At 64.4% G+C, this 26,814-nt stretch overlaps 13 protein-coding genes across 13 annotated transcripts; 5 read left to right on the top strand and 8 right to left on the bottom strand.

The window, feature by feature from the left end:
* Positions 1-37: 37 nt before the first annotated feature.
* JCM10292_007639 (ubiquitin-conjugating enzyme E2) lies at positions 38-1,126 on the top strand (the record flags this gene model as incomplete). The annotated part of the gene is made up of 11 exons (XM_076646728.1): positions 38-142; positions 210-249; positions 311-359; positions 423-432; positions 504-512; positions 579-641; positions 705-741; positions 803-841; positions 896-963; positions 1,029-1,049; positions 1,112-1,126. 11 exons carry the CDS (start codon positions 38-40, stop codon positions 1,124-1,126), a joined length of 456 nt encoding a protein of 151 aa, XP_076507970.1.
* Positions 1,127-1,470: 344 nt separating this feature from the next.
* On the bottom strand, positions 1,471-2,982 carry INP54 (phosphoinositide 5-phosphatase INP54; the record flags this gene model as incomplete). Its single annotated transcript, XM_076646727.1, has 5 exons — positions 1,471-1,537; positions 1,623-1,798; positions 1,860-2,216; positions 2,280-2,729; positions 2,785-2,982. The coding sequence occupies 5 exons, from the start codon at positions 2,980-2,982 to the stop codon at positions 1,471-1,473; spliced, it is 1,248 nt and encodes a 415-aa protein (XP_076507969.1).
* Positions 2,983-3,295: 313 nt separating this feature from the next.
* JCM10292_007637 (uncharacterized protein) lies at positions 3,296-4,928 on the bottom strand (the record flags this gene model as incomplete). Its single annotated transcript, XM_076646726.1, has 4 exons — positions 3,296-3,391; positions 3,468-4,255; positions 4,314-4,663; positions 4,756-4,928. 4 exons carry the CDS (start codon positions 4,926-4,928, stop codon positions 3,296-3,298), a joined length of 1,407 nt encoding a protein of 468 aa, XP_076507968.1.
* Positions 4,929-6,131: 1,203 nt separating this feature from the next.
* On the top strand, positions 6,132-7,508 carry JCM10292_007636 (uncharacterized protein; the record flags this gene model as incomplete). Its single annotated transcript, XM_076646725.1, has 4 exons — positions 6,132-6,356; positions 6,426-6,551; positions 6,630-6,796; positions 6,902-7,508. 4 exons carry the CDS (start codon positions 6,132-6,134, stop codon positions 7,506-7,508), a joined length of 1,125 nt encoding a protein of 374 aa, XP_076507967.1.
* Positions 7,509-7,671: 163 nt separating this feature from the next.
* On the bottom strand, positions 7,672-8,605 carry RPL22A (60S ribosomal protein eL22 RPL22A; the record flags this gene model as incomplete). The annotated part of the gene is made up of 6 exons (XM_076646724.1): positions 7,672-7,710; positions 7,775-7,795; positions 7,861-7,895; positions 7,988-8,174; positions 8,240-8,317; positions 8,585-8,605. The coding sequence occupies 6 exons, from the start codon at positions 8,603-8,605 to the stop codon at positions 7,672-7,674; spliced, it is 381 nt and encodes a 126-aa protein (XP_076507966.1).
* A 452-nt stretch (positions 8,606-9,057) lies between these two features.
* CBF5 (pseudouridine synthase CBF5) lies at positions 9,058-11,011 on the top strand (the record flags this gene model as incomplete). Its single annotated transcript, XM_076646723.1, has 7 exons — positions 9,058-9,083; positions 9,168-9,259; positions 9,321-9,572; positions 9,644-10,030; positions 10,100-10,234; positions 10,310-10,514; positions 10,672-11,011. The coding sequence occupies 7 exons, from the start codon at positions 9,058-9,060 to the stop codon at positions 11,009-11,011; spliced, it is 1,437 nt and encodes a 478-aa protein (XP_076507965.1).
* Positions 11,012-11,422: 411 nt separating this feature from the next.
* JCM10292_007633 (WD40 repeat domain-containing protein) lies at positions 11,423-13,024 on the top strand (the record flags this gene model as incomplete). The annotated part of the gene is made up of 7 exons (XM_076646722.1): positions 11,423-11,455; positions 11,551-11,573; positions 11,635-11,760; positions 11,831-11,947; positions 12,031-12,423; positions 12,505-12,645; positions 12,706-13,024. The coding sequence occupies 7 exons, from the start codon at positions 11,423-11,425 to the stop codon at positions 13,022-13,024; spliced, it is 1,152 nt and encodes a 383-aa protein (XP_076507964.1).
* A 150-nt stretch (positions 13,025-13,174) lies between these two features.
* JCM10292_007632 (uncharacterized protein) lies at positions 13,175-14,832 on the bottom strand (the record flags this gene model as incomplete). The annotated part of the gene is made up of 3 exons (XM_076646721.1): positions 13,175-14,112; positions 14,174-14,587; positions 14,730-14,832. 3 exons carry the CDS (start codon positions 14,830-14,832, stop codon positions 13,175-13,177), a joined length of 1,455 nt encoding a protein of 484 aa, XP_076507963.1.
* A 187-nt stretch (positions 14,833-15,019) lies between these two features.
* JCM10292_007631 (uncharacterized protein) lies at positions 15,020-18,992 on the top strand (the record flags this gene model as incomplete). The annotated part of the gene is made up of 13 exons (XM_076646720.1): positions 15,020-15,201; positions 15,289-15,454; positions 15,513-15,936; positions 15,993-16,364; positions 16,423-16,811; positions 16,889-16,990; positions 17,047-17,156; positions 17,222-17,477; positions 17,533-17,845; positions 17,912-18,093; positions 18,152-18,363; positions 18,425-18,902; positions 18,963-18,992. The coding sequence occupies 13 exons, from the start codon at positions 15,020-15,022 to the stop codon at positions 18,990-18,992; spliced, it is 3,216 nt and encodes a 1,071-aa protein (XP_076507962.1).
* Positions 18,993-20,003: 1,011 nt separating this feature from the next.
* JCM10292_007630 (uncharacterized protein) lies at positions 20,004-20,441 on the bottom strand (the record flags this gene model as incomplete). Its single annotated transcript, XM_076646719.1, has 1 exon — positions 20,004-20,441. The coding sequence occupies one exon, from the start codon at positions 20,439-20,441 to the stop codon at positions 20,004-20,006; it is 438 nt and encodes a 145-aa protein (XP_076507961.1).
* Positions 20,442-20,739: 298 nt separating this feature from the next.
* On the bottom strand, positions 20,740-22,682 carry JCM10292_007629 (uncharacterized protein; the record flags this gene model as incomplete). The annotated part of the gene is made up of 8 exons (XM_076646718.1): positions 20,740-20,840; positions 20,940-21,132; positions 21,198-21,315; positions 21,371-21,497; positions 21,557-21,756; positions 21,820-21,964; positions 22,027-22,338; positions 22,400-22,682. The coding sequence occupies 8 exons, from the start codon at positions 22,680-22,682 to the stop codon at positions 20,740-20,742; spliced, it is 1,479 nt and encodes a 492-aa protein (XP_076507960.1).
* Positions 22,683-22,961: 279 nt separating this feature from the next.
* Positions 22,962-25,036, bottom strand: JCM10292_007628 (3-deoxy-7-phosphoheptulonate synthase class II; the record flags this gene model as incomplete). The annotated part of the gene is made up of 8 exons (XM_076646717.1): positions 22,962-23,068; positions 23,187-23,213; positions 23,273-23,539; positions 23,600-23,654; positions 23,712-24,451; positions 24,518-24,595; positions 24,669-24,744; positions 24,833-25,036. 8 exons carry the CDS (start codon positions 25,034-25,036, stop codon positions 22,962-22,964), a joined length of 1,554 nt encoding a protein of 517 aa, XP_076507959.1.
* A 163-nt stretch (positions 25,037-25,199) lies between these two features.
* On the bottom strand, positions 25,200-26,706 carry MSW1 (tryptophan--tRNA ligase MSW1; the record flags this gene model as incomplete). The annotated part of the gene is made up of 6 exons (XM_076646716.1): positions 25,200-25,651; positions 25,718-25,869; positions 25,942-26,057; positions 26,136-26,321; positions 26,387-26,515; positions 26,614-26,706. The coding sequence occupies 6 exons, from the start codon at positions 26,704-26,706 to the stop codon at positions 25,200-25,202; spliced, it is 1,128 nt and encodes a 375-aa protein (XP_076507958.1).
* Between the last annotated feature and the right edge of the window lie 108 nt (positions 26,707-26,814).

Here is a 26,814-nt window from a genome sequence, read left to right as displayed (position 1 = left end):
TGCTCCCGACGCGTTGCCCTCTCGCCCGCACAGCGTCATGTCTGCCGCAACTCGCCGCATCACCAAGGAGTACGCAGAGCTCCAGGCCGATTACCCGCCGCACGTGGTTGCTGCTCCTGACGAGAACAACTTCCTCCACTGGGTCCGCTCCTTTTGACTCGCTCTCGCGCTCCCGGGCCTTGGCTCACCTCGACGACTCCTGTCCGCAGACTGGCACCATCACCGGCCCGCCCGACTCGGCGTACCAGGGTCCGTACTGCCCTGCACGAGCCGTACACGAGCCCGGCGCTGATTCAGAAATCCTTCGCAGGCGGCAAGTTCGGGATCGACTTGACCTTCCCCTCCGAGTACCCCTTCAAGTGCGTCCTCGAGACTCCTTTCACCCGCGAACGCAGCGAAGCTAACCACCGTACTCTGCACAGGTCGCCCACGGTGAGCTCAAGCGCCTGTCAGTGACATGTTCATGGGAATCTACGCTGACCTCTCCCGCTCTTGTAACGCAGGTCAAGTTTGTGCGCCCACGCCGCCCACTCCGCATCGCTGAGTAGCTTGATCTGATCTTGCGTGCGAGCTCGCAGACCACCCGCATCTACCACCCGAATGTGACCGACGACGGTGCCATTTGCATCGGGCTGCTCAAGGTGCGTCCGTCTCGCCCGCAGTCCCAGACGCCAAGCACTCATGTATCGCGCAATCCTCAATAGTCCGAGGCCTGGAAGCCCTCAACCAAGATCGACCACAGTGCGTGGACAATTGTCCTCCCTCCCTTCCGCGCGCACCTGCTTACGCTCGATGCCCTCAGTTCTCCGCGCACTCGTCCAGCTTCTGCAGGAGCCTAACCGTGCGCCAATATTCGCAGATGGCCGACGCATGTGCTGACGATTTGCGTGCACAGCCGACGACGCTCTCGTCGCGTCCATCGCCGAGGTCTACAACCAGGACCGCGCAACCTTCAACAAGACTGTGCGTTTTCCCTCCTTGTCCTTTGCAAACGGATCACGTGACTGACGAACTTTTCGAGCTTGCAGGCTCAAGAGTGGGTTGCGAAGGTGTGCTCCCCTTGCGACTAACTTGTCCCCCGGCGACTTTCTGACTCGGCTCTGTACCGCAGTACGCCAAGGCGTAGAATCGCGCATCTTCGCATGTCTCATCTCCTTTGTACATCGTCCTCTTCCGCAACCACCCAGCATACCATGCCCGACGTTATCCCTTCCTCTCGCAACCCCTCCTTCCGCCCGCCGTCGTGCGAACTCGCCTCGCTGTCTCCTGCACGCGTCTCAACACCCTCCATTGTAAGAACAGCCTCATGCCCGCCCGATAGCCTTGCAACCAAGCTCTTTTGCCAACCCTGCCTTCCGTTTTCGATGCGCAGGCGGGACGAGCGAGAGTTACAATGACTCGGCATAAATACCACAACACGACGAGTCTGGACAAACACACATGGTGAGAGCAAGCGAGAGGCAGGGTGGATCACCCGAAAAGCACGCGGCGGTAGTACGCGGTCGCCGCGGCAATCGCGAGGTTGGCAATCCCGATTCTGTGCGGTACCATCGTCACACGCTTCGAGTCAGTCTCTCGCATATCGCGGATCAAAGATGACAAAAGGGCGAGCGCAAACGCACCTCGCGTCGCGGTTGAACCCGGCGAGCATGACGAGGCACCACACGACGCCGACGAGGCGGTCGAGCGCGCGGCCGACGGTGTGCTTGAGGCGGTACGAGCGTTCGAGCGGGAACGGCGCGGCGCGCGGGAGCGGGCGGGTGAGGGACGACGAGGGGATCGAGATGGTTGCTGCAACCTGGCGCGGTGCGAAGGGGTCAGTCTGGCGCGAAGGAGAAGGGGTTTGGAGAGGGACGCACTGGCTTGTGATCGCTGCGCGTAAAGTCCATGACCGAATGGTAGTCGAGCACCTCGGCCTTGTCACCGGCGCTCGAGGCGAACAAGACACGGTCACACCACCCTGGCGGACGCTTGCGAAAGTCCTTGTACTTGTCCCGCGAGCCGGGCAAGAACTTGTATGTGGGCTGAAATGTTATCGGGCCTTCGCGCAGATGGTGCAGCGTCCGGCCGGCGGACTGTTCCTGCTGCAGCTGGTCTTGCGCGAGGAGGGAGGTACAGGAGGACGGGTCGGAGGGGGAGAGGGACGAGATGCTGTGCGCGAGGAGGTGCGGCGCGAGCTTCTTCGGCGAAGTGAGCGAGATGCGATAGTTGAGGTCCTGTTGAAGTGCGACGTCAGTCTGTCTCCCCGCGTCGCCGGAAGCAGCGAAAGCCTGACGAACGCCGAAGAAGAAGAGGTGGCCCGTCTCAAATAATTGCGACTCTCGCCCATCGGCGCCAGCAAAGACTAGCCTGCTGACGATCTCCTTCCAGTCGCTATTACGCGCCTCGACCTGATTCTGATGCGCGGCCAGGTGCGCGCTGACGAACGTCCAGACGCTCTCGCCCTCGTCTTCCGCGAGCACAACGCGGATCCCAACCGCGCCCTTGTTCCCCATGACGCCGAGCACGCCGCACCCAATCGTCGCACTCTGCACGCTGACGACGCGCTGCGAGACCGCCGGCGCGCGCGCATAGACGAGGAGGACGATCCCGCCGATGGCGTTGCGCGCGACGAGGCGGTACCCCTCGCCGGCCTTTTCCGACGAGGCGTAGCGCGTGTCGATCGCGTTGCGCAGCTCGTCGTCGTGCAGGTCGATCGCCGTCTTGGTGAAGCCGGCGAGGGCGAGATGCTGTGGCTCACCCAGTCGTGAGCATAGCCAACGAGGCGCAGAGAGCAGGACGCACGAGCGGGATCATCTCCTGGAAGCCGACTGCCACAAAGTCGGGTGCTGCATCTCCTTCCCCTCCCTTGCGTCCGCCGGTGTCAAGCGTAAGCCAGGCTGTCAGGTCGTCCGTCGGTTCGCCGCGAGCGAGGGCGGCGGTGCGCCCGCGCGCTAGCTTGCCATTGTAGGTCGCGCAGACGACCTTGCGTGCTGCGGGCATGGTCTTGCCTTTCCTCGAAAGCAGGCGAAGCAAGTCAACTTGCGGGAAGAGCGATGACGGCGATCGCACGCCGAAAGGTGGGGCGGCTCACCGGCGACTTTCGCATGTTCGAGCGAGTTACACGCTTGGCTACAGCTTTGTTGTGCTACGACAGATGATGAGAGACTCGGAATAAGGAAGCGCGCAACAGGGCATTTGGTGAGAGAGCTGGACAACAAGGGGGAAAGGCGAAGTGGTCGTGTGAGGTCAACTGGAGTGGGGAAGTCATGATGGAACTCGTGAATGTAGGAGGAGCTGAGCATGGTGAAGCCATTTAGCGGAAGCTGAAATTGGCGCTGCCGCCGCGGTGCGCGGGCACGTAGCGGAGCGAAAGCTCCTGGTAGGGCGATGCGCTGTGGTGGAAGTAGAACTGTGAAGGTACGGCAACGTCAGGGATGACCGCTCGAAGGCCAGAAAGTAGATCGAGGAGAGCAGCCCGGACGCACCCCTGAGATGGTCGCCTCGGTCCAGCTCCTCAAGCCGCGGTCGTCCGACTCGTCTTCGCCTCCGACCTCCTCGGCGACGCTCTTGCGGCGCGCGTGCGCCGCGCCGCGCCCGCGCGAGCTCTTGGTCTTGGCCAGTACGGTTGCCGCGTCGGACGACATGCGACGCATGGCGGCCTGCGGGCGGCGCGGCGGCGAGCTAGACGACGCCGCGGGTGCGGGCGCGGGCCACTCGCTGTCGAGTGATGTCGTTGCTGCGCCGTGGAGCGACGGAGAGAGAGGGTGCGTCGCGATCGCCTGCCAGAGAGGTGGGAGGGGCTCGGACGGTTCGAGAGCGGCGAGCGGGCGGTCGAGTTCTGCTTTGGGCGTCGGTAGGTCAATCATCGAGGTAGACGGTGAGGGCGTGTGCGGAGTCGGAGGCGTGAAGGGCGAGGTGGACGTCGGAGAAGAGGAAGACGCGAGTGGTGGCGAAGGAGGGGACATGGTGACATCGGTTGAAGGAGATGCTGCCTCTCCTCGCAAGGCCGCCGCGTACGATGCGCCACTGCTCGACCGTCTAGGCGCCGGTGGACGCGCAGTCACAGCAGGCGGTTCTGCGGCGGGAGACGGAAGGTTGACGGTAGGACGGGGAGGAGAGGCGGAAGGAGCGCGAGTGGGCGGCGGGCGCGTCTGCGTCAGCAGCGAGCTGGCGTTGCGGCGGAGGCCGAGAGGTGGCGATGGGCGAGGGGCGGGCGAAATGCCACGGTGCGACGTCGCTTCGAGAGCGCCAGGTCCCGGCTCGCAGTCGAGGCCTGCGGAGAAACCGAGTCAGGGACTGCCATGAATCGGAGAGTCAGGGTCAAAACATACATGCGTAGTAGAAACCCGCGTAGGACGCCCCGTGGATCGCCTCGACGCGGTGGTTCACGACAAAGCGCTCCTTGAGACGCATGAAGAGGTACGGGCGGTTGCGGGCATTGCGCAGGTTGAGGTCGGGCTTGACGAGCTGGTGCTCGAGGCGGTTGCGCGTGAAGGCCGGGAAGCGGCGCCAGTGCTTCAGGTCGTCGACCTCGGTCGCGCCGTACTTGCCCGTGCGAAAGCCGGGACCGCCCACCTCGCCGACGATGTCGCCCTCGAACCACGTTACGAGCGAATCGAGCTCGGGCGTGAGGCCTTTGATTTCGAGGGTGCCGTTAATGCGACCTTCGCGGACGTCGACGCTGTGTGCGAGAGACGGATGGCGTGTGTGAACACCGGCGAACTCGGGCGTCAACTCGCGTGTGACGAAGGTATGGGCAGGGAGACAACGTACGTGTCGACGGTGATCTTGACCTCGTACGAATTTCGCCCGCTGCGCTGCACGCCGGCAAAGATGGCGCCTGGGTGAAGCGGGCCGCGCGATGCGAGGAGCGGAGGCGCCGAGAAGGCGTCCTCCGAGAGGAGCGGGTCGACCTGGCGCTGCTCGAAGAGGGCAGCGTCCGGCATGGTTTCAAGGTGTGGTCTGGCGCGAACAGCAAAGCCAGGCGATGCGGCGATGCGAGCGCAATCGTGTTAGTCCCGATGACGGAAGAGCACAGGTTCGGCGTGGCCTTGGGACGAGCGCGGGCGGTCGAGGCAGCAAAGGCGTGCGTATGGGTCGCAGAACTGATGTTGTCAACTGCCTCACAGCGACTAGCGAGCCAGTCCAGCCGAGTACGAGAGACGACGAGAGTCAAGCTGATGAAGGTCGAGGTGCGGGGGAGGGAGTGATTGCGGGGGACAAACGACCCCCACTTGACCGCACACTCTACTTTTCCAGCAGTCTGCCCTGCTTGAACCGCAGAAGCTTTCGTCGTTGACTACAGACTTGCAGGGACAAACCAGGCAAAGGAGCGAGTCCTCGACTTTAGAAGGTTATTTGTCGTTGAGCAGGCCCGGGTCCGCTGGCCTGTCAGAAACGTCTGCGTAGGAGCTAGATTGTGGCAGTCATGCACGGCGACGCCTCGTGAATGGGCGAGCCGGATGGAGCAGTCTGGTTGCGCCGTCTCCCAGCCGTCTCCCGATGACTGCGCATCGGAGCATAGTCGCATTCATCCGCGCAGCCCGTCACGCACAACCTTGCGGCAGAGCGCATCCTTAGGAACAGCAGGAAACGAGCTCGAGCACGGCGAGGTGCACCCCACGTCGAGCAATCCCAGCTGCCCGGGTTGAGCGAGGCAAGCTGGCAGAGCCTCGGCAGGCCATCACAACGGCCGCGCGACGGGCCAGCTCTGTACACGCCTCTGAGAGCGTCAGTGGTTTGCTGGCCCATCGAACAGTACTCGCCGCCTGCGGGCAGGCGTTCCGTGCGTTGATGAGACCAGCGGACGGCGCATCGAGAACTGCTGCACCCGCGGAATTGCTCTGTGGCAGCCAGCGTAGCGCAGATAGCCTGGCGGTCATTCTCGGCCCATTCACGATTGTCCAGCAGTATGTAGCGCAGTCGGCAGACTTGAGACGTGAGCGACGAGCATCACCCCGCCGGTCGAGCTGGAAGCCCAATTACAATGGACAGCCTGCACGAGGACTGTCACACCAAGCTTCCGTGAGTGCAGCAGCCTCAGCCTGTGCACGAGCGTGGGAAGCCGGAGGACGACCCGCACGTCTCGTCGAAGTGATCAAGTCGCTCTCGCTCGTCCGAGTCGTGCACTCGCGCAGAACGAGGCCAGGATGCCGTCCCCGCCGAGTCTCGAGCTCCTCTCGCTCGTGCAGCCCACGTCGCAGACCTCGCTGCGCGTCTGTCTCTCGCTCTGTGTCCTCCTCGTCTTTCTCGTTGTCGCCGCCGTCAAGCCTCGCGGCAGGCACGCCGTTGCGGTCAAGGCGCGGCACAAGGGCGCAAGGACAGTGCTCCTCACGGGCCCGCTGGCGAGCGGCAAGACGGCGCTGTTCTCGACGGTGCGTTGGCGAAGCTCCGCTCGTGACATACCTGAGCGCCGGCTCACCAAGACCGCACTCGCTCTGCAGCTCGTCTACGGCCATGCCCCGCAAACCCACACGTCGATGAAGGAGAACGAGGCCCTCGTCAAGGCAAAATGGGGCGCGGCGGACCTGCCCGAGGGCGAGAAGGGCGAGAAGGCAGAGGCGGACGAGGTGCGTTCGCTTGCAGAAACTGAGCTATGCATACCTGGCTCTGCACGTACTCATGCGCTGCCGGTTACGTACACGCAGGCCCCCGCCGTGCCGCTGTCGACCGCGCTGCATCTCGTCGACCTCCCCGGCCACCCGCGGCTGCGCACTCGCTCCCTGGCACAATACCTCCCAGTGGCGGACGGCATCGTCTTTGCCATCGACGGACAGACGGGCTTGACGGGCAAGAACGTCCGGGACGCGGGAGAGTGAGTCTACCTCGTCCGCTGGCCTTGCTCGAACGTGCAAATGCCGCGCTCGCGCTCTGCTTCCCAGTAGATGCCGAGAGTTTACTCACCATCGCGCTCGCACAGACACCTGCATATTGTCCTGTCCTTCCTCTCGCTCCTCTCCTCCCGCCAGTCGACTCTCCCGCCCCTCCTCATCCTCCTCACCAAGTCCGACCTCGCCCCCTCTTCCTCCTCGAGCGCCTCGTCCCAACTCGCCCTCGACCGCGCGCGCACGACCCTCCTGCGCGAGCTCGAGCGCCGCCGCCTCGCCTCGTCGGGCTCTTCCTCCGCCTCTGCCTCCGCCTCGTCGTCCACCCTCCGCACCGGCTCGAGCCCGCTCAGCGCGGGCGCCAAGCTCGAAGGGCTCGACGCGATCCCGCTCTCCTCGGGCGGGAGCGGCGGAGGGGGGCGCGGCCTCGTCGGCTCGCTCCTCGCTTCCGTCGGGCTCGGCTCCTCTCCCTCCTCATCGGGCGCCGCGCTGGACGCCGCGGCGCATGCGGCGGGTTTGCCGTCGGACGAGTCGGAGCTGCTGAGCGTCGCGGCCGACGACGTGTTTGCGTTCGAGGGCGCCGCGAGCTGGGACAAGCTCGTGCGGGCGTGCGGAGGGGTCGAGGTCCGGTGGGCGGTCGGGAGCGCGAAGCGGGGCTCGGAGGGCGTCAGGGGCGTGTGGGAGTGGGTCGACGAGTTGTAGTGCGCCTAGATGGGGCAACGCGAGAAGGCTTCGGCCATATAGGGACTCGTCGAGACCGAACGCCTCTCCTCGTCTTTCCGCGATTGCACCTCTCTCTCTCTCTTGCTCTCGATAGCTCGGCATGGTGTCGAAGTGCGTATGTATTGACCAAGGCACCCCAAGTTTACTCCTCGGCGGCGTCGCCGTCGAACGAGAGGTTGTACTGCACAGGAGCGACGACGGGTCAGTTCGAGTTTCGATTGCAGCCGCCGGGGAGCGTGACGCACGAACTTGAGCTGGTACGTGTCCTGTAGAGGAGGAGGAAGAAGAGAGTCAGCGTCTGGAAGGCGCGAAAGAGAGATGGGAGTCCTACCTTCGACGACGCAACAACGCGGAGCCACTCCCTCACTTTCCGAGGCAACCAGGTCAGTCAGACGATGCACAAGACGACTGTAGAAGCCGAAGGAGGCGGTTGAGAGGTGTGGGAATGCGCGAATTACTCTGGTTGCGCTTGAGGAACTTCTTGGTCAAGTACTTAAGGTAGCGCTTCGAAAAGGGGATGGTGGAGGTGACCGAGAGCTTGCCCGAGCCCTCGCGCTGGAGCTTGACGTTGTCGCCAAGCTGGCCAGTCTTGCCCTCGACCTTGATGTGGTCGACGAGGAACTTCTCGTACGCGGCAGCGTCGAACTGCGTGCGGGGCGCGAGTCGAAGTCAGCCCAGCGCGTCGCCTAGCGCAGAGCGAGCACACGCACGATCTTGTCGTTGGCCGGGCCCGAGTAGTCGATGTAGAACTTGTGGGGCTGGGTCTTCTGGACGCCCTTCTTCTTGGCCTGGTGGACGAGGGTCAGTTTCGCGGGACGGGTGCACGCCTACTGAGACGTCCCCCCGGGGACGCTGAGCTCGCCCAAGGGGGCAGAGCTGCGTCCCCCTCTGCCACCGTGGCGCACGCGCACGCGACGAGCGGCGGGGCGGAGCGCGAAGAGAGCGAGCTCAGCGCGGTCGCGTCGCCGTCGTCGCTCGACGCGCGCGGGTGCGGCAGGGTGCAGAGAAGGGTGTTTGGGGGACCATCAGCAAAGCGAGCGGGACGTGTAACTGACTGCGACGACAGAGGGGGCCATTGCTGTGTGCGGGAGAGCGAGTTGTTCAGAGTTTGCCTCGCGAGAGAATGGCGGTTTGGTGGGAGGGTGCCGCGGGGGACGGTAGGGGGTGCTCACCTGCTAGTCTGTACTGAGTACGAGGCTGGACGGGGCAGAGGACGAGGGCGGTCAAGAAGTCGGCGAGACGAGACGGGGGCAAACCGGCGACGGCGCGCTCACGGGCGAGGCCACCGACCGCGAGCTCGCGAGTGTCCAGCTGCCGTCTACACTCTGCAGAAGCTCGTACAGAGCTCTCTCCGCCCTCCCCTCTCCCTTCCCTTGGATAGCTTCCCCCCGGGTTCATCAGGCCACCTCCCCCCTCCCACCCTCCTGAGCCCACTCCCCCCCCCTGCCCTCGCTCACCCCGAGGGAAGAGCATCTCGTCCCCTCACACACCGCAGCACCGCCAGCCTCCCAGCCTCATCTCGCAAGCCATGTCCGACGCCCAGACCGCCGGCGAGTGCGTCTCTCTCCCGCCTCGCTCCCGCTCTCGCTCCCCGCGACCTGACCGTGCTCGACCTCACCTCTCCCCCCCGCGTCGCAGCTTCGCCATCAAGCCAGAGTCGAGTGCCCCCACTCTCAACACCAAGGACTGGCCCCTCCTCCTCAAGAACTACGACAAGCTCCTCGTCCGCAGTGCGTCGCTTCCTCCTCCCCCTCCAGCTCCCTCCCCCGGCTCACCCTCGATCATCCGCAGGCTCTCACTTCACCCCTATCCCCGCCGGCTCTTCCCCGCTCAAACGTGACCTCAAAAGCTACATCAAGCTCGGCGTCATCAACCTCGACAAGCCCTCGAACCCTTCGTCCCACGAGGTCGTCGCCTGGATCCGCCGCATCCTCCGCTGCGAGAAGACTGGCCACTCGGGCACCCTCGACCCCAAGGTCACCGGCTGCTTGACCGTCTGCATCGACCGCGCCACCCGCCTTGTCAAGTCGCAGCAGGGCGCAGGTCCGTCCCTTCCCTCTCGTCGTGCGGCCCCACTTGTCGCGCTCGTGCTCACCTCCCACGGTTTCGCACAGGCAAGGAGTATGTCTGCGTGCTCCGCCTGCACGGCAGCCTCCAGTCCGAGAAGCAGCTCGCGCGCGCGATCGAGACGCTCACGGGCGCCCTCTTCCAGCGCCCGCCGCTCATCAGTGCCGTCAAGCGCCAGCTGCGCATCCGCACCATCTACGACTGCAAGCTCGTCGAGTTTGACAACGACCGCCACCTCGGCGTCTTCTGGGTCTCGTGCGAGGCCGGCACCTACATCCGTACCCTCTGCGTTCACCTCGGCCTCCTCCTCGGCGTCGGCGGCCACATGCAGGAGCTCCGCCGTGTCCGCTCGGGCGCCATGAGCGAGAACGACGACATCGTCACCATGCACGACGTCCTCGACGCCCAGTGGATGTACGACAACACGCGCGACGGTGCGTCCTCGCTCCCCTGCTCTTCGACCTGCCGTCGAGCGCGTACTCACGCTCCTTCCGCACTCGCAGAGGCCTACCTGCGCCGCGTCATCCGCCCCCTCGAGTCGCTCCTCACGGGCTACAAGCGCATCGTCGTCAAGGACTCGGCCGTCAACGCCATCTGCTACGGCGCAAAGCTCATGATCCCCGGTCTCCTCCGCTACGGTGCGTCGTCCGCGCCCGTACAGCGTCGCGAAGGGCATTCACAGGCCGTGCTGACACGGTCCTCCCTCCCCGCAGAGGCCGACATCGAGCTCAACGAGGAGGTCGTGCTCATGACGACCAAGGGCGAGGCGATCGCGATCGCGTACGCGCAGATGACGACGGTCGAACTCTCGACGTGCGACCACGGCGTCGTCGCGCGCGTAAAGCGCTGCATCATGGACCGCGACACGTACCCGCGCAAGTGGGGGCTCGGCCCGACTGCCCAGAACAAGAAGAAGATGTGCGTCTTTGGTGGCTTCTCTCGGACGCTCTTGCGGCGTGGAGGAGAGACGGACTGGAGGTTGTCGTGGGCTGTGAAGGACCCATACTGACCTGCCGCCTCTCCCTCCGTCCCACTCCTCCCTTGCTCCCTCGTCCCACCGCACTTCGCGTGACAGGGTCAAGGACGGCAAGCTCGACAAGCACGGGCGGACAAACGACGCGACGCCCGCGTCGTGGAAGGCCGAGTACGTCGACTACTCTGTCCAGGGCGACGGCCTCGCGCCGCCCGCCGCGCAGCAGATCCCGACGCAGCCCGCCGAGAGCGCGGCGGTTGCGCCCGTTGCGGTCCCCGTCGCGCCCGGGTCGAGCGAGGTGCACGCGATCGAGGAGGCCGTCGTCGACGGCGAGAAGAAGGACAAGAAGAAGCGGGATCGCGACGGCGAGACCGAGGAGGAGCGCGCGGCGCGCAAAAAGGCAAAGAAGGAGAAGAAGGAGAAGCGCAAGTCCGAGGCGTGAGGGCGGACGAGACGCGTACGAGGACGGGGAGGGGGAGGAGGGTTTCGTGTGTTGTCTGCTGCTGAGCCGGGGCGGGGGAGAGGGCCCCGCTGTTCCTGTCTACTATTCTACCCTGCATTGTACCATCTGCACGCTCACCTGCGCATCTGGCGAGGCAGGAGAACACAGAGTACGGGGTGCGTGTTTACGCGGAAGCAAAGGCACTTCCCGTTGCATCTAGCAGCTCTGCTTGCCTGCGCGCGCTGCACCCGGCGAGGGAAGCTGCTGTACTGATTGCACTTGCTTGTAGCGCCCGCTTACACTCCCCTGAAACGACAGCCAGACGCGGCCTGTGCGACGCTTCGTCCGTTGTTCCACGCCCATTCGCAGCTCGTCTCGCACCTCGCGCGGATCGCTTGTCGTGCAGCTCAGATGGCGTCAGGAGCTGCTGGTACTCCGGTCAAGGTGCGACTGCCTCCCCACAGGCTGTCGTCTTCTCGTGTCGCGAGCTGATCGGGGCGGTGCACGAACTCCCAACCTTGCTCATACTCGGCTTGCAGAGCACGCCGTTGGTCTGTGCAGGGTGCGTATAGTCCTGTGCTCTCCGCGCACGGATTTGACTCACCCGCGACGCCGCGACGCAGACACACGCGCCCGATCCCGTCCATCCACTTCTCGCCGCTCCTCCCGCCAACCGCTGCCGCACCAAACGACCCGAACTACCTCCTCGTCTCGGCGTGCAAGGACGGAAAGCCGCAGCTGCGCGACTGGTGCGCCCCGCGACCGACTATGCATCAGCTCTCCTCGCTTGAACCTGACCCCTCTTGTGTGGTGCAACAGGTGCGGCGACTGGCTCGGCACGTTCACCGGTGACAACGGACACAAGGGCGCCGTGTGGAGTGCGCGGCTCAGCCGCGATGGAAGCTTGGCCGCGACCGGGAGCGCCGACTTTACTGCGTGCGTCGCTTGCTGCAATTGCTGTCTCGCCTTCAGGGACGATACGGGGCGGTGGCTAACTCGAGTCCTTCGTCTACGCGCAGCAAAGTGTGGGACACGCACTCGGGCAACTGCCTCGTGACGCTTCCGCACTCGCACATCGTCCGCACTGCCGACCTCTCGTCGACCTCGTCCATCCACGGCTTCACCTCGCCCTCGCCCTCTGCGTCCCCTTCCCTCTCGTCTCCCTCGTCGGACCCCTCCGCCCTCCCGTCACAGCTCCGCCTCCTGACCGGCGGGCACGAGAAGCGCCTCCGACTGTGGGACCTTTCGCGCGCGCCGCGCGACGGCTCGGACGCGAGTGCGACCGAGGGCGTCGACGAGTTTCGCCGCGGCGGCGACCGCGAAAAGACGGCGCATGAGGGGACGATCAAGAAGGTGCTTTGGGACGAGGAGCGGCAGGCGTGTGTCAGTATGGGCGAGGACAGGACGATCCGGTGCGTTGAACGACTCCTGTGTTGGCGTCAGCGGCCCACCTTCGCTCATTGCTGACTTCCACGGCGGCTCTTCGCACACAGCTGGTGGGACCTGCGGACGCTCGAGCAGACGCACGAGACGACCTTCTCGGACCAGCCCATCTCGAGCATGGAGAAATCGCACGACGGCGAGTTCCTTGCCATCACGACGGGCAAAGACGCCGTCTTCCTCTCGCTCGACTCGTGAGTTCTGCTCGTGGGCGTTGACCCATCCGCTGCGGGCTGACATTCCGCTCGTTGCAGCCGCCTCCCCCTCATGACGCACACCCTGCCCTACACCCCCTCTTCCGTCTCTCTGCACCCGACCACGCGCTCAACCTTCGTCACCGGCTCGCTGACCGACGAGTGGGTGCGCGTGCACTCTTCCTCGCTGGGCGCGGCCGAGCTCGAAGTCGGCAAGGGGCACCACGGGCCCGTGCACGCCGTGCAGTACTCGCCCGACGGCGAGCTGTACGCGAGCGGGAGTGAGGACGGGACCATCCGGCTGTGGCAGACGAGGCCGAGGACGTATGGGCTGTGGAGGTACCACCCGGAGGACGGCGAGGGCGCAGAGGCGAGCTAGCGTGGGCGAGCTGGCAAGAGTACCCTTCTTCTCCTTTTTGCATTCAGCATCTTGCATTCACCGAAAGCATGGCGACAAGTCTCGTTCTCCAGCGAGATCGTCGGCTTCGACATACGAGGACAGCCTTCTCGCGACAGCGCTTGATGTGCGTCATTCCTCCTGTGCCGAGTCTCCCACTCCCGCTCGTTTGCGCCGCTCCATCAGCGCCCCGATCCTTTCCTCGGCGCTCCGCAGCGCCCGCCCCTCCCACCTGATCTCCCTCAGCCCCGGCGCGACCCACTCGCCGTTCTCAGGGTGCGGGTATCCCAGCGCGTCCTCAACGGCGCAGAGCACAACCTCCTCCTCCTCGAGCTGCTCGAGCGTGTAGCTCGGCCTGCGCCCCGCCCCACCCCGCTGCTCCTGCGGCCTCGCCGCGGCGCGCTCGCGCCCGAGGACCGAGAGGAGCTCGGCGCGCGACGTGCCAAAGACGGTGACGGGCGTCCCGGGCGCCGACGCGGACCGGGCCGCGCCCGTGCTCCAGTCGTTTGCGGAAGAAGGCGCGCGCCGCGCGCGGTGGTACGGCGGGCGGATGGTGAGGAGCGAGAGAGAGGGCGGGAGGGCGAGGAGCAGCGCGGGGGTCGGGAGAGGGAGAGTGAACGTTAGGTGCGCGAGGGCGGGGAGTAGGGAGAGGGCGGGTGCGTGCGCGGCGGGGCAAGGCGAGAACGCGGTCGGGCTCGCGGGCGGCGTGAGGAGGAGAGAGGCCGGCGCGGCGTCGGTGCGGGGCAGGGCGGGCTGCACCATCGCGCGCAGCTGGTCCTCGGTCATGAAGCCGAGCATGAGGCTCGCGAGGCGCTCGCCGTGGTGCACGAGGACGGCGAGCGCGCGGCGAAACTCGCTGCCGTCGACATCGCAGAGGGACGAGATGGCGAGGTGCTCGAGGTGCGGGGCACAGAGGGACAGGATGTCGGTCAGGTGCGTCGAGGGTGGCGGGAGACCGACGTTGGCGAGGGTGAGGTGCGTGAGCGACGAGAGGAAGGGCACGAGACTGGGCGGAGAGGGGTGCGAATTGGGCCGGAAAGACGAGTTGAGCAGGCTCCAGTGCGTCAAGGCTGTGGTGATATAGGCGGTGAGCCTCTTCAGACAGCGCAATGGAGGAAGACTTGTGCGTACCGCCCTGTCCGACGAGGTGTTTCGCGCGAAGGTCATCTACGCCGACAATCTCGAGGCGCTCGATGCGGCTGCAGGCCTTGAGCACACGGCTGACCCTGACTCCGTAGCCCTTGCTGGCAAAGACCTTTCCCTCGACCCTGCAGCCCTTGACCTCTTCGCCGGTGTCCGAGGAAGGGTGTTCGACGGCTGCGAGGAGCAAGTCTAGCTGCTTGAGCGAGGTGACAGCGGGCTGTGCGTACAGCAAAGGGTGAACGAGGGCGGCGCAGGTGCGGTTTACGCGGGCGAGCGAGGCGAGGACAGCGTGGGGCGACGAACAGGCGGAGACGAGGTGGGCGACGACGACGAGGACGAGTTCGGGCGGGAGGAGCGAGAACGAGGCGGGCTGGTGGGGTTCCACGGTGGCAGGAGCAGATTCTGGCTGGCAGGAGCGGCGAGGAGAGTCACGGGAAGAAGCAGCGAGGCGGTGCACCCTCGTAACCGGGTCACGCCCTTTCGCCGGAAAAAGAGGGAGCAGGACAGGTGCACGAGTGACTTGACAAGCTGTGCTGGAGCACACCTTTAGCCCTGCCCGGGATGGCCGGTGCGGGCGAGTTGCGTTTGCCTTTCTCCGGTGCGGTTGCGACGCCTTTGTTCCCCTCGATCGACGGCGGCTTCCACATGCTCCGGACAGCGACGAGGCTCTGCCCTGCTCTCGCCAGATCCAGTCCTGCACGCCGTGCCCTCGCCCGCCCTCTTGCCGCGACTCGCACCCTCGCCTCTCTCGCTCCTCGCGCCGCTCTCCTGCCCCGCTCGAGTGTGCTCAGCCTGCCCGTGCACTCGCCTGCACTGCCCTCCAGGCGATCCATCATGACCATCACCGACCCCAACTACCGCCCTGATGCCCCGCCCGCCTTCATTACCCGCCCCGGCTCCGTCCTCGACCATCTCGCGCCGTCGTGGACCCGCATGCCCGCAAAGGACGGCCTGCCCGCATACGCCATGTACACGGGAGAGCTCGAAAAGAGCCAGAACGACACTCGCGACTACCGGTCCGTCGTGCTCCTTCTGCCCTCGAGATGTCAACCTGGGTGCTCACCCTCTCGCACCTCACCCTCTCGCACCTCACCCGCTCGCAGGATAATCATGCTTGAGAACGGCCTCGAAGCCATCATCGTCTCGGATCCGACGACCGACAAGGCTGCAGCTGCGATGGACGTCAAGGTCGGGCACCTGAGCGATCCGGAGGACCTCCCTGGACTCGCGCACTTCTGCGAGCATCTCATGTTCATGGGCACCGAAAAGGCGCGTCTGTCTGCTTCATGACCGATAGCAAACGTGCTGACATGTCGCAAGCTCGCAGTACCCCGCCGAGAACGACTACACCGAGTTCCTCACCCAGCACTCGGGCTCGTCCAACGCCTTTACCGGCATGGACCAGACCAACTACTTCTTCGACGTCGCGCCCGCGCACCTCAAGCCCGCGCTCGACCGCTTCGCCCAGTTCTTCATCTCGCCGCTGTTCGACCCGTCCTGCACCGAGCGCGAGGCCAACGCCGTGCACTCGGAGAATTCGAAGAACCTCCAGAGCGACATGTGGCGCCTGTACCAGCTCGACAAGAGCACGAGCTCGCGCAAGCACGCTTTCTGGCGCTTTGGCACCGGCGACCGCAACACGCTCTGGGACGAGCCGCTTAAGCGTGGGATCGACGTCCGCCAGCGCCTGATCGAGTGGTGCGAAAAGCACTACTCGGCCAACCTCTGCAAGCTGGCTGTCGTCACTAAGGGTGGGTGCAGAAGCGATAGTCTCGGCGGTATTTGGGCTGATGCCTTCTGTGAGCAGACTCGCTCGACGAAACAACCGCCACCATCGTCTCGCAATTCGCTGCCGTCCCGAACCGCACGCTCTCCCCACCTTCATTCCCCGGCTCGCCCTACACGTCCGACGAGCTCGGCCGCACCATCTTTGTCAAGACGGTCAAGGACTCGCGCATGCTCGAGCTGTCGTTCCCGTGGCCGGACGAGGCGGACCTGTACGCGTCCAAGCCGGGCAGCTTCCTCAGCCACCTCGTCGGGCACGAGGGCAAGGGGAGCGTGCTCAGCTACTTGAAGCTCAAGGGGTGGGCGAACGGCATGAGCGCCGGTGCGGGCAACAATGGCGCGGCTGGCTTTGACTTCTTCAAGATCAACGTCGACTTGACCAAGGACGGCCTCGGTGCGTCTCTTTCAGTCTCCCCCGTTGTCTGCGGCTTGACCAACGAGTGTCGCACCAGCTCACTACGAAGATGTCGCCGCTGCCATCTTTGCCTACATCGCGCTCCTGCGCACGCACCCGCCCGCCGAGTGGGCCTTCCTCGAAGTCGCGCAACTCTCGCAGCTCGCGTTCAAGTTCAAGGAAAAGTCTCCCCCGTCGTCGACCGTGTCGCGCCTGTCGCAGATGATGGCGCGCCCGTACCCGCGCGCCAAAGTCCTCTCGGCGCCGTGGATCTGCACAGAGTGGTTCCCCGCGCGCACGATGCAGCTCCTCGAGACGATGACGGCCGACAACTGCCGCTTGCTGCTCGCCGCGCGCGACGAGGTCGGCGGGCGGACGTACGGCGAGAAGGAGCAGTGGTACGGGACCGAGTACACGATCGAGAAGATGGCCGACCGGATCCTCCAGGTGCGCGACTTCTCGCCCTGTTCTGTTCTGCTCGTATCGCGCTCGCGTAGCTGACTTGATTCGGGCCACGCATCAAGTCGGGCAAGTCGGCAGACGCGTACCCCGAGCTCGCCCTGCCCGAGCCGAACCCGCTCGTCCCGCAAAACCTCGACATCAAGGACAAGGTCGAGGTGGCTCAGGTGCGACCTCCGATTCGTCAGCCAGTCCGTGCTGCGTACTGATGCTGGGAGTACAGCCGGCTCGTCGCCCGCTAAACCTGCGCAACACGCCCGTCTCGCGCGTCTGGCACAAGAAGGACGACCGGTGGTGGATCCCGCGCGCCGGCGTCTTCTTCCTCTTCCGCTCGTGCGCCTCTCGTCAGCTTCTTGAGGTTGCTCGAGCGGTGACTGACGAGCTGCCTGCGCAACCAGCCCCCTCATCGACTCGTCCGCGCTGGCCTCGGTCCAGACGCGCTTCTTCACCGAGCTGATCCGCGACTCGCTGCAAGAGTATTCGTACGACGCCGAGCTCGCCGGCATGAGCTACAGCTTTGAGCAGGCCGCCGACGGCGTCTTGCTCACGCTCGACGGGTACGACGACAAGCTCGCCGTCCTCGTCGATGTCATCGTCCAGCGCATGCGCGACTACGAGGTCGATGAGCAGCGCTTTGCGCTCATCCATGACCAGGTTTGTGCTATCTTTCATTTCTAGAAGGGTGGAGCTGACACGGACCTTTCGACAGCTCAAGCGCCTGTACGAGAATTTCCGCCTCGAGCAGCCCTATCAGCACGTCGGCATCGACGGCGCCCACCTGACGACGGCCGTCTCGTACCCGATCGAGGACAAGCTTGCCGCGCTGGACCACATCACGCCCGCGTCGCTGCAGGAGCACGCGCGCGCCGTCTTTGGCCGCTGCCACATCGAGAGCCTCGTGCACGGCAATGTCCGGAGAAGCGAGGCGCTCGAGCTGGCGCGCATCGTCGAGGACGCGTTCAAGCCTGAGCCGCTGACGGCAGACGAGCTCAAGAGCCGGCAGGCGCTCGTTGTCCCCGAAGGTGCGCCATTCGGCGCGCATCGCACCAGCAGCTCAAGGTTTCTGACGTCTCCCTCGCTTTATGCAGGTGTCTGGCTTGCTCGCCGCCCTGTCCCCAACTCGCTCGACGCCAACACCGCAGTCGAGCAGTTCACCTATGTCGGCGACCTGAGCGACGACGCGCTGCGCGTGCGATTGAGCGTCTTTGGCACAATCATGAGCGAACCGCTCTTTGACGATCTGCGCGGCAAGCAGCAGCTCGGCTACATTGTGCGTGCCGCTCGTGCTCTCTTGGCCCCGTGACCTCACTGACGATGTCGTGCCGCAGGTCTCGTCTGGCCCGCGCAAGTCGATCGCGTTCATGGGCCTGCGCGTCATCGTGCAGAGCGAGCGCGACGGGCCCTTCATCGAGTCGCGCATCAACCAGTTCTGGGAAGACTTCCGCGTCAAGCTCGACGAGATGAGCGAGGCCGAGTTTGACAAGTACAAGGAGAGCGTCGTCGCTCGCAAACTCGAGGACCACAAGAACATGTGGCAGGAGTGCGTTCCCGATCCCGACTCTTCGGCTGTCGGTCAGACTGACAAGACTCGACTCGTGCAGGTCGAGCGCCCTCTGGGTCGACATCCACTCGGGCTGGTACGACTTTGAGCAGCGCTGGCGCGACGCCGAGCTCGTCAAGCAGCTCACAAAGGCCGACGTCGTCTCGTTCTTCCACACCTACTTCTTCGCCACTCCTTCCAACCCGATCCGCCGCCTCTCGATCCACCTCGACTGCCAGCGCCTCACGCCCGAGCAGTGCGCCTCGCTCGGCCCCGCACTCGTCCAGGCCGACGTCCCCGTCGACGCCGCGCAGCTGCAGCAGTTTGCCGCGACGCGCCCGACCGTCGACCAGGCCAAGGTCTTTGCCGAGCAGTACCTCCGCTCGAACGGCAAGGGCGACGCCGAGGTCGCGCGGCTGCTCGACGAGATTGAGCGCCTCCGCACGCTGCCTGTCCCTGAGGGGTACACGCTCATCGAAGACCGCGAGAAGTGGCGCGCTGGGCTGGAGAAGGCGCCGCATGCGCACCCGGTCGCCGAGGTGCGCTCTCTTGCTTCTTCTACAGGTGTCACTGGACCTGACGCGCTGTCCATGACGCAGTACTCGTACCTGTTCCCGGCGAAGCTCTAGACAGCCCGCTATATTTCGTCTCTCCCACCATCCGTCCCTTCCTCGCAATCCCTCGCATGTAGACTTTGCACTCCCCTCCCTTGTCTCTATCGCACCCGTACACGTGTCTGTAGAGTAGACTGATACCCCCTCGCTGCTGCAAAAAACGAAGGCTAGCCAGCCAGACGCGCATCAGCACGAAAGCCAGGCGATTGCCTATGGGAGGTGCTTGAGAAGCGGGCCCCGTCGGACCTCATCTTCCTGTAAGCGAGCCTACAGAACATGTCGGCGGCGAGAACGGATTGCAGCAGCGGGATCGAGAGACGAAATGATATGAAGGGGAAAGGGAAAGGTGGTAAGACGCTATCTACAGCCACGCAGGGAGGAAGCGCTCGCTACGTTGACGTCCGAGCTCAGCAGCGCCTACGCACGACAGGGCGAGGAGGAGGGATGACGCGATGTTGCTGCGCGGAAGAAGCAAATTGGCTCAGCACGTAGAAGCGAGGGCAAAAAGGAGGGAGGTGCTGACCTCGTCATTGAAGCCGCAGCGCTCGCGCCCGCATGCGGGACCGCGGGGGCAGAAGTGGCCGAAGATACTGGGTGCGATCGTTTCAGCGAGACGATTGAGGCGGGCGAGAACGCAGACACGGAAGCAGACTCACCAGTCTTCGCCATCCGGACACTCAACACCGTTCTTGATCGCGTTGCATACGTGATGCTGCAGGCGAGTTCGGATAAGTGAGCCTGTGCACGAGCGGGGGGGCCGCCCAGTCGTGGGAAACGTGCCTTGGCTCCGCGACGCATCTCCTCAATTTGCTCGTCCGTGAGCTCGTAGCGGTGCTCGTAGCGGCAGCGAGGAACATCACAGTGGCCGAGCAGATACAAGGAGTTGCAGGGCGCAGGGGCTTGCTTTGACATGGGCTTGGTCGGGTCGATTTGCGGGCGAGACGACGGCACGGAGGCGGAGCGGGACAGCAATTGTTGACGGTGAGGAGTCGCCGAGAAATCAGTCTGGGTGTTCGGGTGTCTCGGTCAGCTCAGACTCGGCACCGACGCTGGATCAACACGCACCGGGACCTGCTCGACGACCGTCGCCTTGTGCGCGCACGCCTGCTTCGCCTCCCTCCTCGCCTCGTCGCGCTCCTTCTCGACCTTGTCGAGCAGCAGTGCGAGCCTGGAAACCTCTTCCTCGAGCGTCTGACACCGAATGCGCCACGCCCCAATCGCGACCTCCGACTCCTTCTCCTTTCTCAGGAGGCGGTGCACGAATTCGTTCGTCTGACGCTCGAGGCGGGTCCACTCGGCACCTTCGTCGTCGCTCGGGCTCGAGGCCACGGACGAGGGAGAGGTAGAATAGCCGCCGAGGTTCCAGCTGAAGTCGGAAGAGGTACGGCGCGAGGCAGATGACTGAGGCGAGCTGCAGCTGCCGCTCGGGGAAGGCATGATAGGCGAAGAGGGTAGGTGGAACATGGTGAGGAGCGCTGTGCAGGTCGTCAAGCAGGAGAGCGAGCAGAAGAGCGAAAGCAGGAGGGGCTAGCGAGACGTGCTCGAGCGATGGGCGAAGCGAAGGCAACGGCAGCTTCGTACGTCTGCGTTTGATGGCGGCCGAGGCGCTCCGAAGTTATAGGGAGCCCCGAAGGTTAAGAACGTAAGGCGAGAAGGTCAAGGAAGGCCAACACGTGACTGAAAATCGTGCCGCGGCACCTGCGCGGTATACTTCTGCGATACAACCGGGAAGAAAGGCGTCATAGTTGCGCACACTGCAGTGCTACAAGGTCGAGGATCGGATGAAAGCGACGATCTGCTCGAGGTAGGATTCCGGAAGTCGGTTGGCGGTGACGAAAGCGGAGGCGATAACGTGCGGATCCTCTGCGGTGGAGATTGTCAGCAAACCCATGTTCATCACACCGCCAGGCGTATACAAGAGGGAGCGAGGAAACAGATGAATGCCAAAGAGACGAGACTTACCGTCGCGATTGAACGGCAGCGGTATCGGCGGCTCGTCGTCCTTGACGTCAATCTGGAAGACATAGTCATACTCCTTGCCCTCGTGCTCCATCTTGGGCGGCGAGTTTAGCCTATCGGACGGCGCGTCCAGCGAAGGGCTATCGTCCCGCGAATCGACTACCTCGCCCACCTCGGTCCAACTTGAGCCATCCCACTACAAGAGTAGTCGGGTCAGGCGCAGAATCGAGATAGCGCGGAGAGAAGACAAGTTCAGCAGACCTGATAAGCCACGACAGCATCGCCTCTTCTGATCAGCTTGACCTCGCCCTCCTGTTGCCCGGGCTCGTCAAGCGCGCTCGATTCCGATACCGCGGGAGTCGTCGCAGCACCTCGAGGTCTGCGCAGAAGGATGCGTCAGCGAGCGCGACGCTGCGGAGCAGCGGCCTGCGCACCGTGGCTGTTCTTGCGGGTACGCATCGGGTCGAGCGTGCCGAGTCGAGTCGCGCGAGAAGGTCCAGATCGCATTGTCCGAGCAGCCGCATGCGAGATCGCCGTTTGGGAGCGCAGCAAGGCTCCACACTGTGTGCGTAGACGAGTTCATTCATACAGCTGCGACGCAGGCGAGTGGTTAGACGCACCAGAAACGGCCGTCACCTGGATCCGTTGATCCTCCTCGCCGTCCTCCTCATTCCAGATCTTGATGATGCCGTCCTCACCGCTGCTTGCCAGCCCGCCGCCTGCGATGTGCGGGATGGTTGCAAGGGAGTAGACGAAAGAGTCATGCGAGCCAAGGACAGTGAGACCCTCGCCTGACTGGTAGTTCCAGATGCGGATCGTGCTGCAAGCGGGTCCGAGCGTTACGAAAAAGCCGACAAAGTGAAGTCAACGCAAGCGAGCGCACCAGTCGTTAGAGGTCGATGCGAAGAGGGCGCATGCGGGATCATGCGGAAGCAGCTTTGCCAGCGCTCGTACGGGACCCTCGTGCCCCTTGAAGACGTGTCGTACGGTCGAGCCCTCGAAGAGACGAATCCGCGAGTCGGCCGAGGCTGCACAAGCAAGCGAAGATGAGCGGAAGCAGGCAGACTGGTTCGGAAAGCGGGAGACAGACCAGTGAGCAGCAGCTCGGGCTCATTCTCCAGCAGCATGACGTCCCACACTGCAGCCTCGTGGTCCACGAGCACGCGCTCGCAATCCCACGCGCCCGTACCCTCGTCTCCGGCATCGTCGCGCCAGACCCAGACCCTCGCCGTCAAGTCCCAGCTCGCGCTCGCTATGCGCCGTCCGTCCCGAGAAGCGTGCAGAGCACAGACGTTGCCTGCGTGGCCGAGAAGGGTGTGCGAGGGAGTGGTGGGAGAGGGTGAAGCGGGCGAGAGCGAGTAGAGCTGAATGACGGCATCGGTTCCGGCAGTTGCGAGGTGGCCTGCGACATCTAGTGCTCAGTCGAGGTACTTGCAGGGCGCAAGCTGCTCGAATGGGTTCACCGTAGTCGTCACTTCCAGCCTCCTTGGGCGCGACGAAGCAGAGTGCGTTGACGTAGCCTTCGTGCCCGTCCCGGTAGACTCGCTCCTCAGTCCAGTCTCCTGAGCTTTCTAGTACCCACGAGCGTGCTGTCCCGTCCCGCGATGCACTGAAGAGGCGGTTCGACGATGAGGACGAGGCGGTGCTGATCGAGCGGACGTCGCTCGAGTGGCCGGTGAGAATAGCAGAGAGCTTGTACGGCGCAGGCCGAGAGCCTTGCGCGTCTGACCCCAGCAGCTGGGTCATTCGGTACGCGAAAGCAGCTCGACGCCGATAGTGCAGGAAGCGGAAGAACGGCAATAGACACGACTCGCCTACAAGCGACGCAGGCATCCGAAGCAGATCGGCGAGTCCATGCTGGTACAGGGACCAGAACGAAACCGAAAAGCTGCCGCTCTCGTGCGAGAGGAGGCCAAGTCGCTCGGCAGTGAGGCATCGTCCGCTCCCCATGCAGGCTCGCAAATTTGACCGGTTTTTATTCCCGATTGGGTATAATCTGCACTCCACCGCTCGAAGACCCTCCTACTATGCCCTGCTGTCTAGGCTTTGCGGTCGGGAGGCCAGCTCCTCGAAAATGCGTGAATCGCCGCGACCGGAACGGCCGCCGGCTTGCGAGAGCATGAAGGCAATGTCTGCGAGGTGCAGACGAGTCAGAGCCGGGTCAGTGGAATGATGCGGCGACGGTCTAGGCAAGGAGGCTTCGCTGAATGGAGGGCAGGATCTGGACGGGAATGGAGGAATGAGACGAACCGAGTGCCTGCTCAAAGTTAAGTCGCGCTGCAGATCGAATCTGTGAGCCACCGTTTCGTGTAGCCGATGAATGACTGGACACGCACGATCACAGTAGCTCTCGAACCTGAGCGCGAGCTGCTCCTCTTCGAGCCGCATACTCCCGCCCAAGCACTCTGTGACACTCATCCCGTCGTCGTTGATGTCGCCCGTCAGCTCTAGGTGCACGCCGCCCAGGCGCGACCCGAGCTCCTGGTGGATGCGCAGCGACGCCGAGATCTCCGAGACGATGTCGTGCATGTGGCGCGTCTTGACGCCCGGGTAGGCGGACGAAGTGCGCGTGTTGCCGTGCATAGGGTCGGACGCGAAGATGGCTACGCGCGGCGTTCTCGTCAGTCTTACAGCCCGTCGTCAACGGGCGAAGCGGAACTCACGCTTGTGACCCGACTTCTGTACAGCGGCGATGTGACCTGGAAGCTTCTTTTCGACCTGCAAACGACGCAGCGTTGATACACTTCCGCATGTGTGGAAGAGAAAGGGACGCACCAGCTCAGCCCCGTAACGGCTAATGAGCGTGACCTTGCCCGGCTCTTTGTGCGGATCGACGATGCCCAATAGCCGCACCAGCTCGTCCGGCTCCATCGACGGCCCAACCTTGATCCCGACGGGGTTCCTCAGCCCGCGGAAGAACTCGACGTGCGCGCCGTCGAGCGCGCGGGTGCGGTCACCGATCCAGACCGTGTGCGCGCTCGTGCAGTACCATCCCTCCTCTCCCTCTTCCTTCGCGGCGAATGGCGGCACACGGAGCTTGCGCGTGAGCGCCGCCTCGTACTCGAGCATGAGCGCCTCGTGGCTCATAAAGATGTCTGCGCTCTCGAGCGCGCCGCCGACGGCCGACGCGCCGCGGTCGACGCCGACAACGCTCATGAACTCGAGCGCCTCGGAGAGGTTCTGCACGATCGACTCGTACGACTTGAGCAGCTCGGGCGAGCGCACGTGCGCGAGCGGGAGCGACCAGGGAACCGACTTGTTGCCGCCGGACGGGAGCGAAGCAAAGCCGGATGCGAGGAGCGCGCGAGAGTAGTTGATCGTCCCCGCCGCGTGGAAGTACGCCGAGAGGAGGCGCTCGGGGTCCGGAAGGCGGTCGGACGGGTCGATGCCGTTGACATTGTGGCCGCGGAAGGACGGAATCTCCTGGCCGTCGACGACTTCGGTCTGCTTCGAGCGCGGCTTCGCATACTGACCGCCCATGCGAGCAATGCGAACAACCGGCTGCTTGAGACCCCCTGAGACAGCGGCAGAGCGTAAGTGGCACATTCAGAGCGGAAGAGGCAGAGGATACCGAAACGCACAAATGAGGATGAGACTCATCGATAGGAGCAGCGAGAGGCGGTGCTCAATCTTCTCGCTCGTGCAGTAGTCGAACAGCTCTGCACGACAGCTCATTCAGTCAGCAAGGCGGCGCTCGTCGATCTGAGCAGGCATGGGAAGGCGGCGACGAACCAGCGCAGTCTCCTCCTTGCAGCAGGAACGCCTTGCCGGTGGCGACGTTGGCGAGGTTGGCCTTGAGTCGCTCAATCTGTCGCCATACAGCACGTCCGTCAGCCCATTCGCGCCTGCGGAGTTAGGCGGTCTAGAGCGAAGACGAGGTGGGGAGGCGAGCGCACCTCGACGGCCGAGACGAGGGGCGGGAGCTGCTCGAGCTTGCGCGTGACGCCCTCGAGGCCCTCCTTGCGCTTGTACAGGACCGGGTCGGGCTCGTTTGCGCTGGTGCCGGAGCTGCTCGAGGCAGAGGGGGTGGGGTACGCGATGTCCTGCCCGACAGGCTTGGAGCGCCACGACTGCGGGGACCAGTCAGAGCTGCTCTGCATCTTTCCACAGCGAGCGCGAGGTAGCGGCAGGGGGGCGGAGAGACGAGAGCGAAGATCTGTCCGGCCCGACGGCAACCCGAGCGCCTCGGAGAGAAAGTCCAGAGTCAGGCATTTCGCAGACACAGAGTCAAGGAGTGGTGTCTATTGCTCTGCGACAGCATCACTAGTCCGTCCCCGTCGCAGCGCGCACCTCGCTCATCGTCTGCGCCGCCGCCTCGCGCGCCTTCCGCGCCCCCTCCCGCTCCTGCTCGCGCAAGTACCCCTCCTCGGTCCGGATCCTCGCAAACTCGTCGCGGAACGATCGCAGGCCCTCGCTGACGCACTCGGCGAGGTCCGCCTTGAGCTGCTGAATCCCCCTCGCGCCCGCATACCGCACCGCAATGTCCTCGACGCGCTCGTCCGAGTAGCCCGCGTAGATCTGCAGCAGCGTCGCGATACCGGGGCGGTTCTCCGGGTCCCAGGTCGCGCCGGCGGTCGAGTCGGTCACGGCCGACTTGATCTTGGCGTGGATGTCGGCGGGAGAGTCGGTGAGGAAGATCTTCGAGGCGGGTTGGGGCGCAGACTTGGACATCTTCTGCAGCGGGTCGCGCAGAGACTGGATGCGAGGGTGTGTGGCTGTGCGCGTGGGCCGGTGAGTGATGAGTCCGGGTCGCGCAGGGCGAGAGATTGCCCTCGACGCACTGAGCATGACTTCTGGTACGCGGAACACGCCCTTGCCCTTGCCCTTGCCGTCTTTTCGCCGACCCGGGTACGCGCGGTTGAACACCTGCGCCAGGTCGCGACACAGCTCGAGGTGCTGCGACTGATCATGTCCGACAGGAACGTGTGTTGCCCTGTCCCCCGCAAGTCGAGTCAGTCCCCACCACTGCGAAGTGAGAGGCAAGTGCGTGAGAGTGGGGGCGCACTTGTACAGCAGGATGTCGGCTGCTTGCAGGACCGGGTATGCGAGGAGGCCCAGTTGCAGCATCGAGTCGTCGATCTCGTCCTCTGAGTTGGCATTCCGCAACGTCACCAGCTTCGACTGTCCGTGCTCGTGTCAGCGTCACCGTGACAGGAGGAGCGCTTGGCTGCTTGTAAGCGAGGAAAACAATGGCCGCACCTTCCAGCTTGTCATGCGCATCAAGCGGTTGACGGGCGTGACGGTGTTGAGGTACCAGGCGAGCTCGGCGTGCTCGGGCACCTGGTCCTGGTGGAAGATGACTGCCCCGCCGGCGAGGTCTGCGAGTCCGAGAGCAAGCAGGACGGCGAACATGTCTCTTCGCTCGGCGGAGAGGCGCTTCGGGTCCTACAAAAGTCACTTGTTGTCTGAGCTACGCACGCATAATCATTGCTGCGAGGTTTCGGACGCACCTGAGGCACGGTCAGGGCATGCAAGCCGACGACAGAGAAGAAGAGCGAGTCGCGCGAGTCTGCGGGCTGTGCTGCCGCCTCCTTGACGAGACGCTGCCACTGCGAGAGCGCGCCCAAGTGATTCCCAATCTACAGTCGTGCGGACACGCCAAACAGCCAGCGCAGGAAAGGCGGAGACACGGTCAGCCCGGAAAGTGGTCGCGATGAGCAGGATGGGGAAGACGGACGTGCGGGACACCCGTCGGCTGGATGGCGCTGAAGACGGTGCGCCTTCGTGCATGTGTGGCAATGCCGCGCACTCCCGCGAATTTCGAGCTCATGCCGGCGAGCGGAAGCAACGAAAGCGCGAGACGAGCGATGAAGCCGGGTCGAGCCTCGTCGTCGCCGCTCGCTCGTAGCAGAGCCCAGGCTGAGTAGCCAAGGCTCTA

This window comes from Rhodotorula paludigena (genome assembly GCF_050403205.1).
Source record: "Rhodotorula paludigena JCM10292 DNA, Rt_paludigena_JCM10292v1_ctg5, whole genome shotgun sequence".
In the NCBI taxonomy this organism is placed as follows: Eukaryota; Fungi; Basidiomycota; class Microbotryomycetes; order Sporidiobolales; family Sporidiobolaceae; genus Rhodotorula; species Rhodotorula paludigena.
The sequence above is the reverse complement of the archived record's forward strand: the minus strand, read 5'-3'. Positions and strand labels throughout refer to the sequence as shown.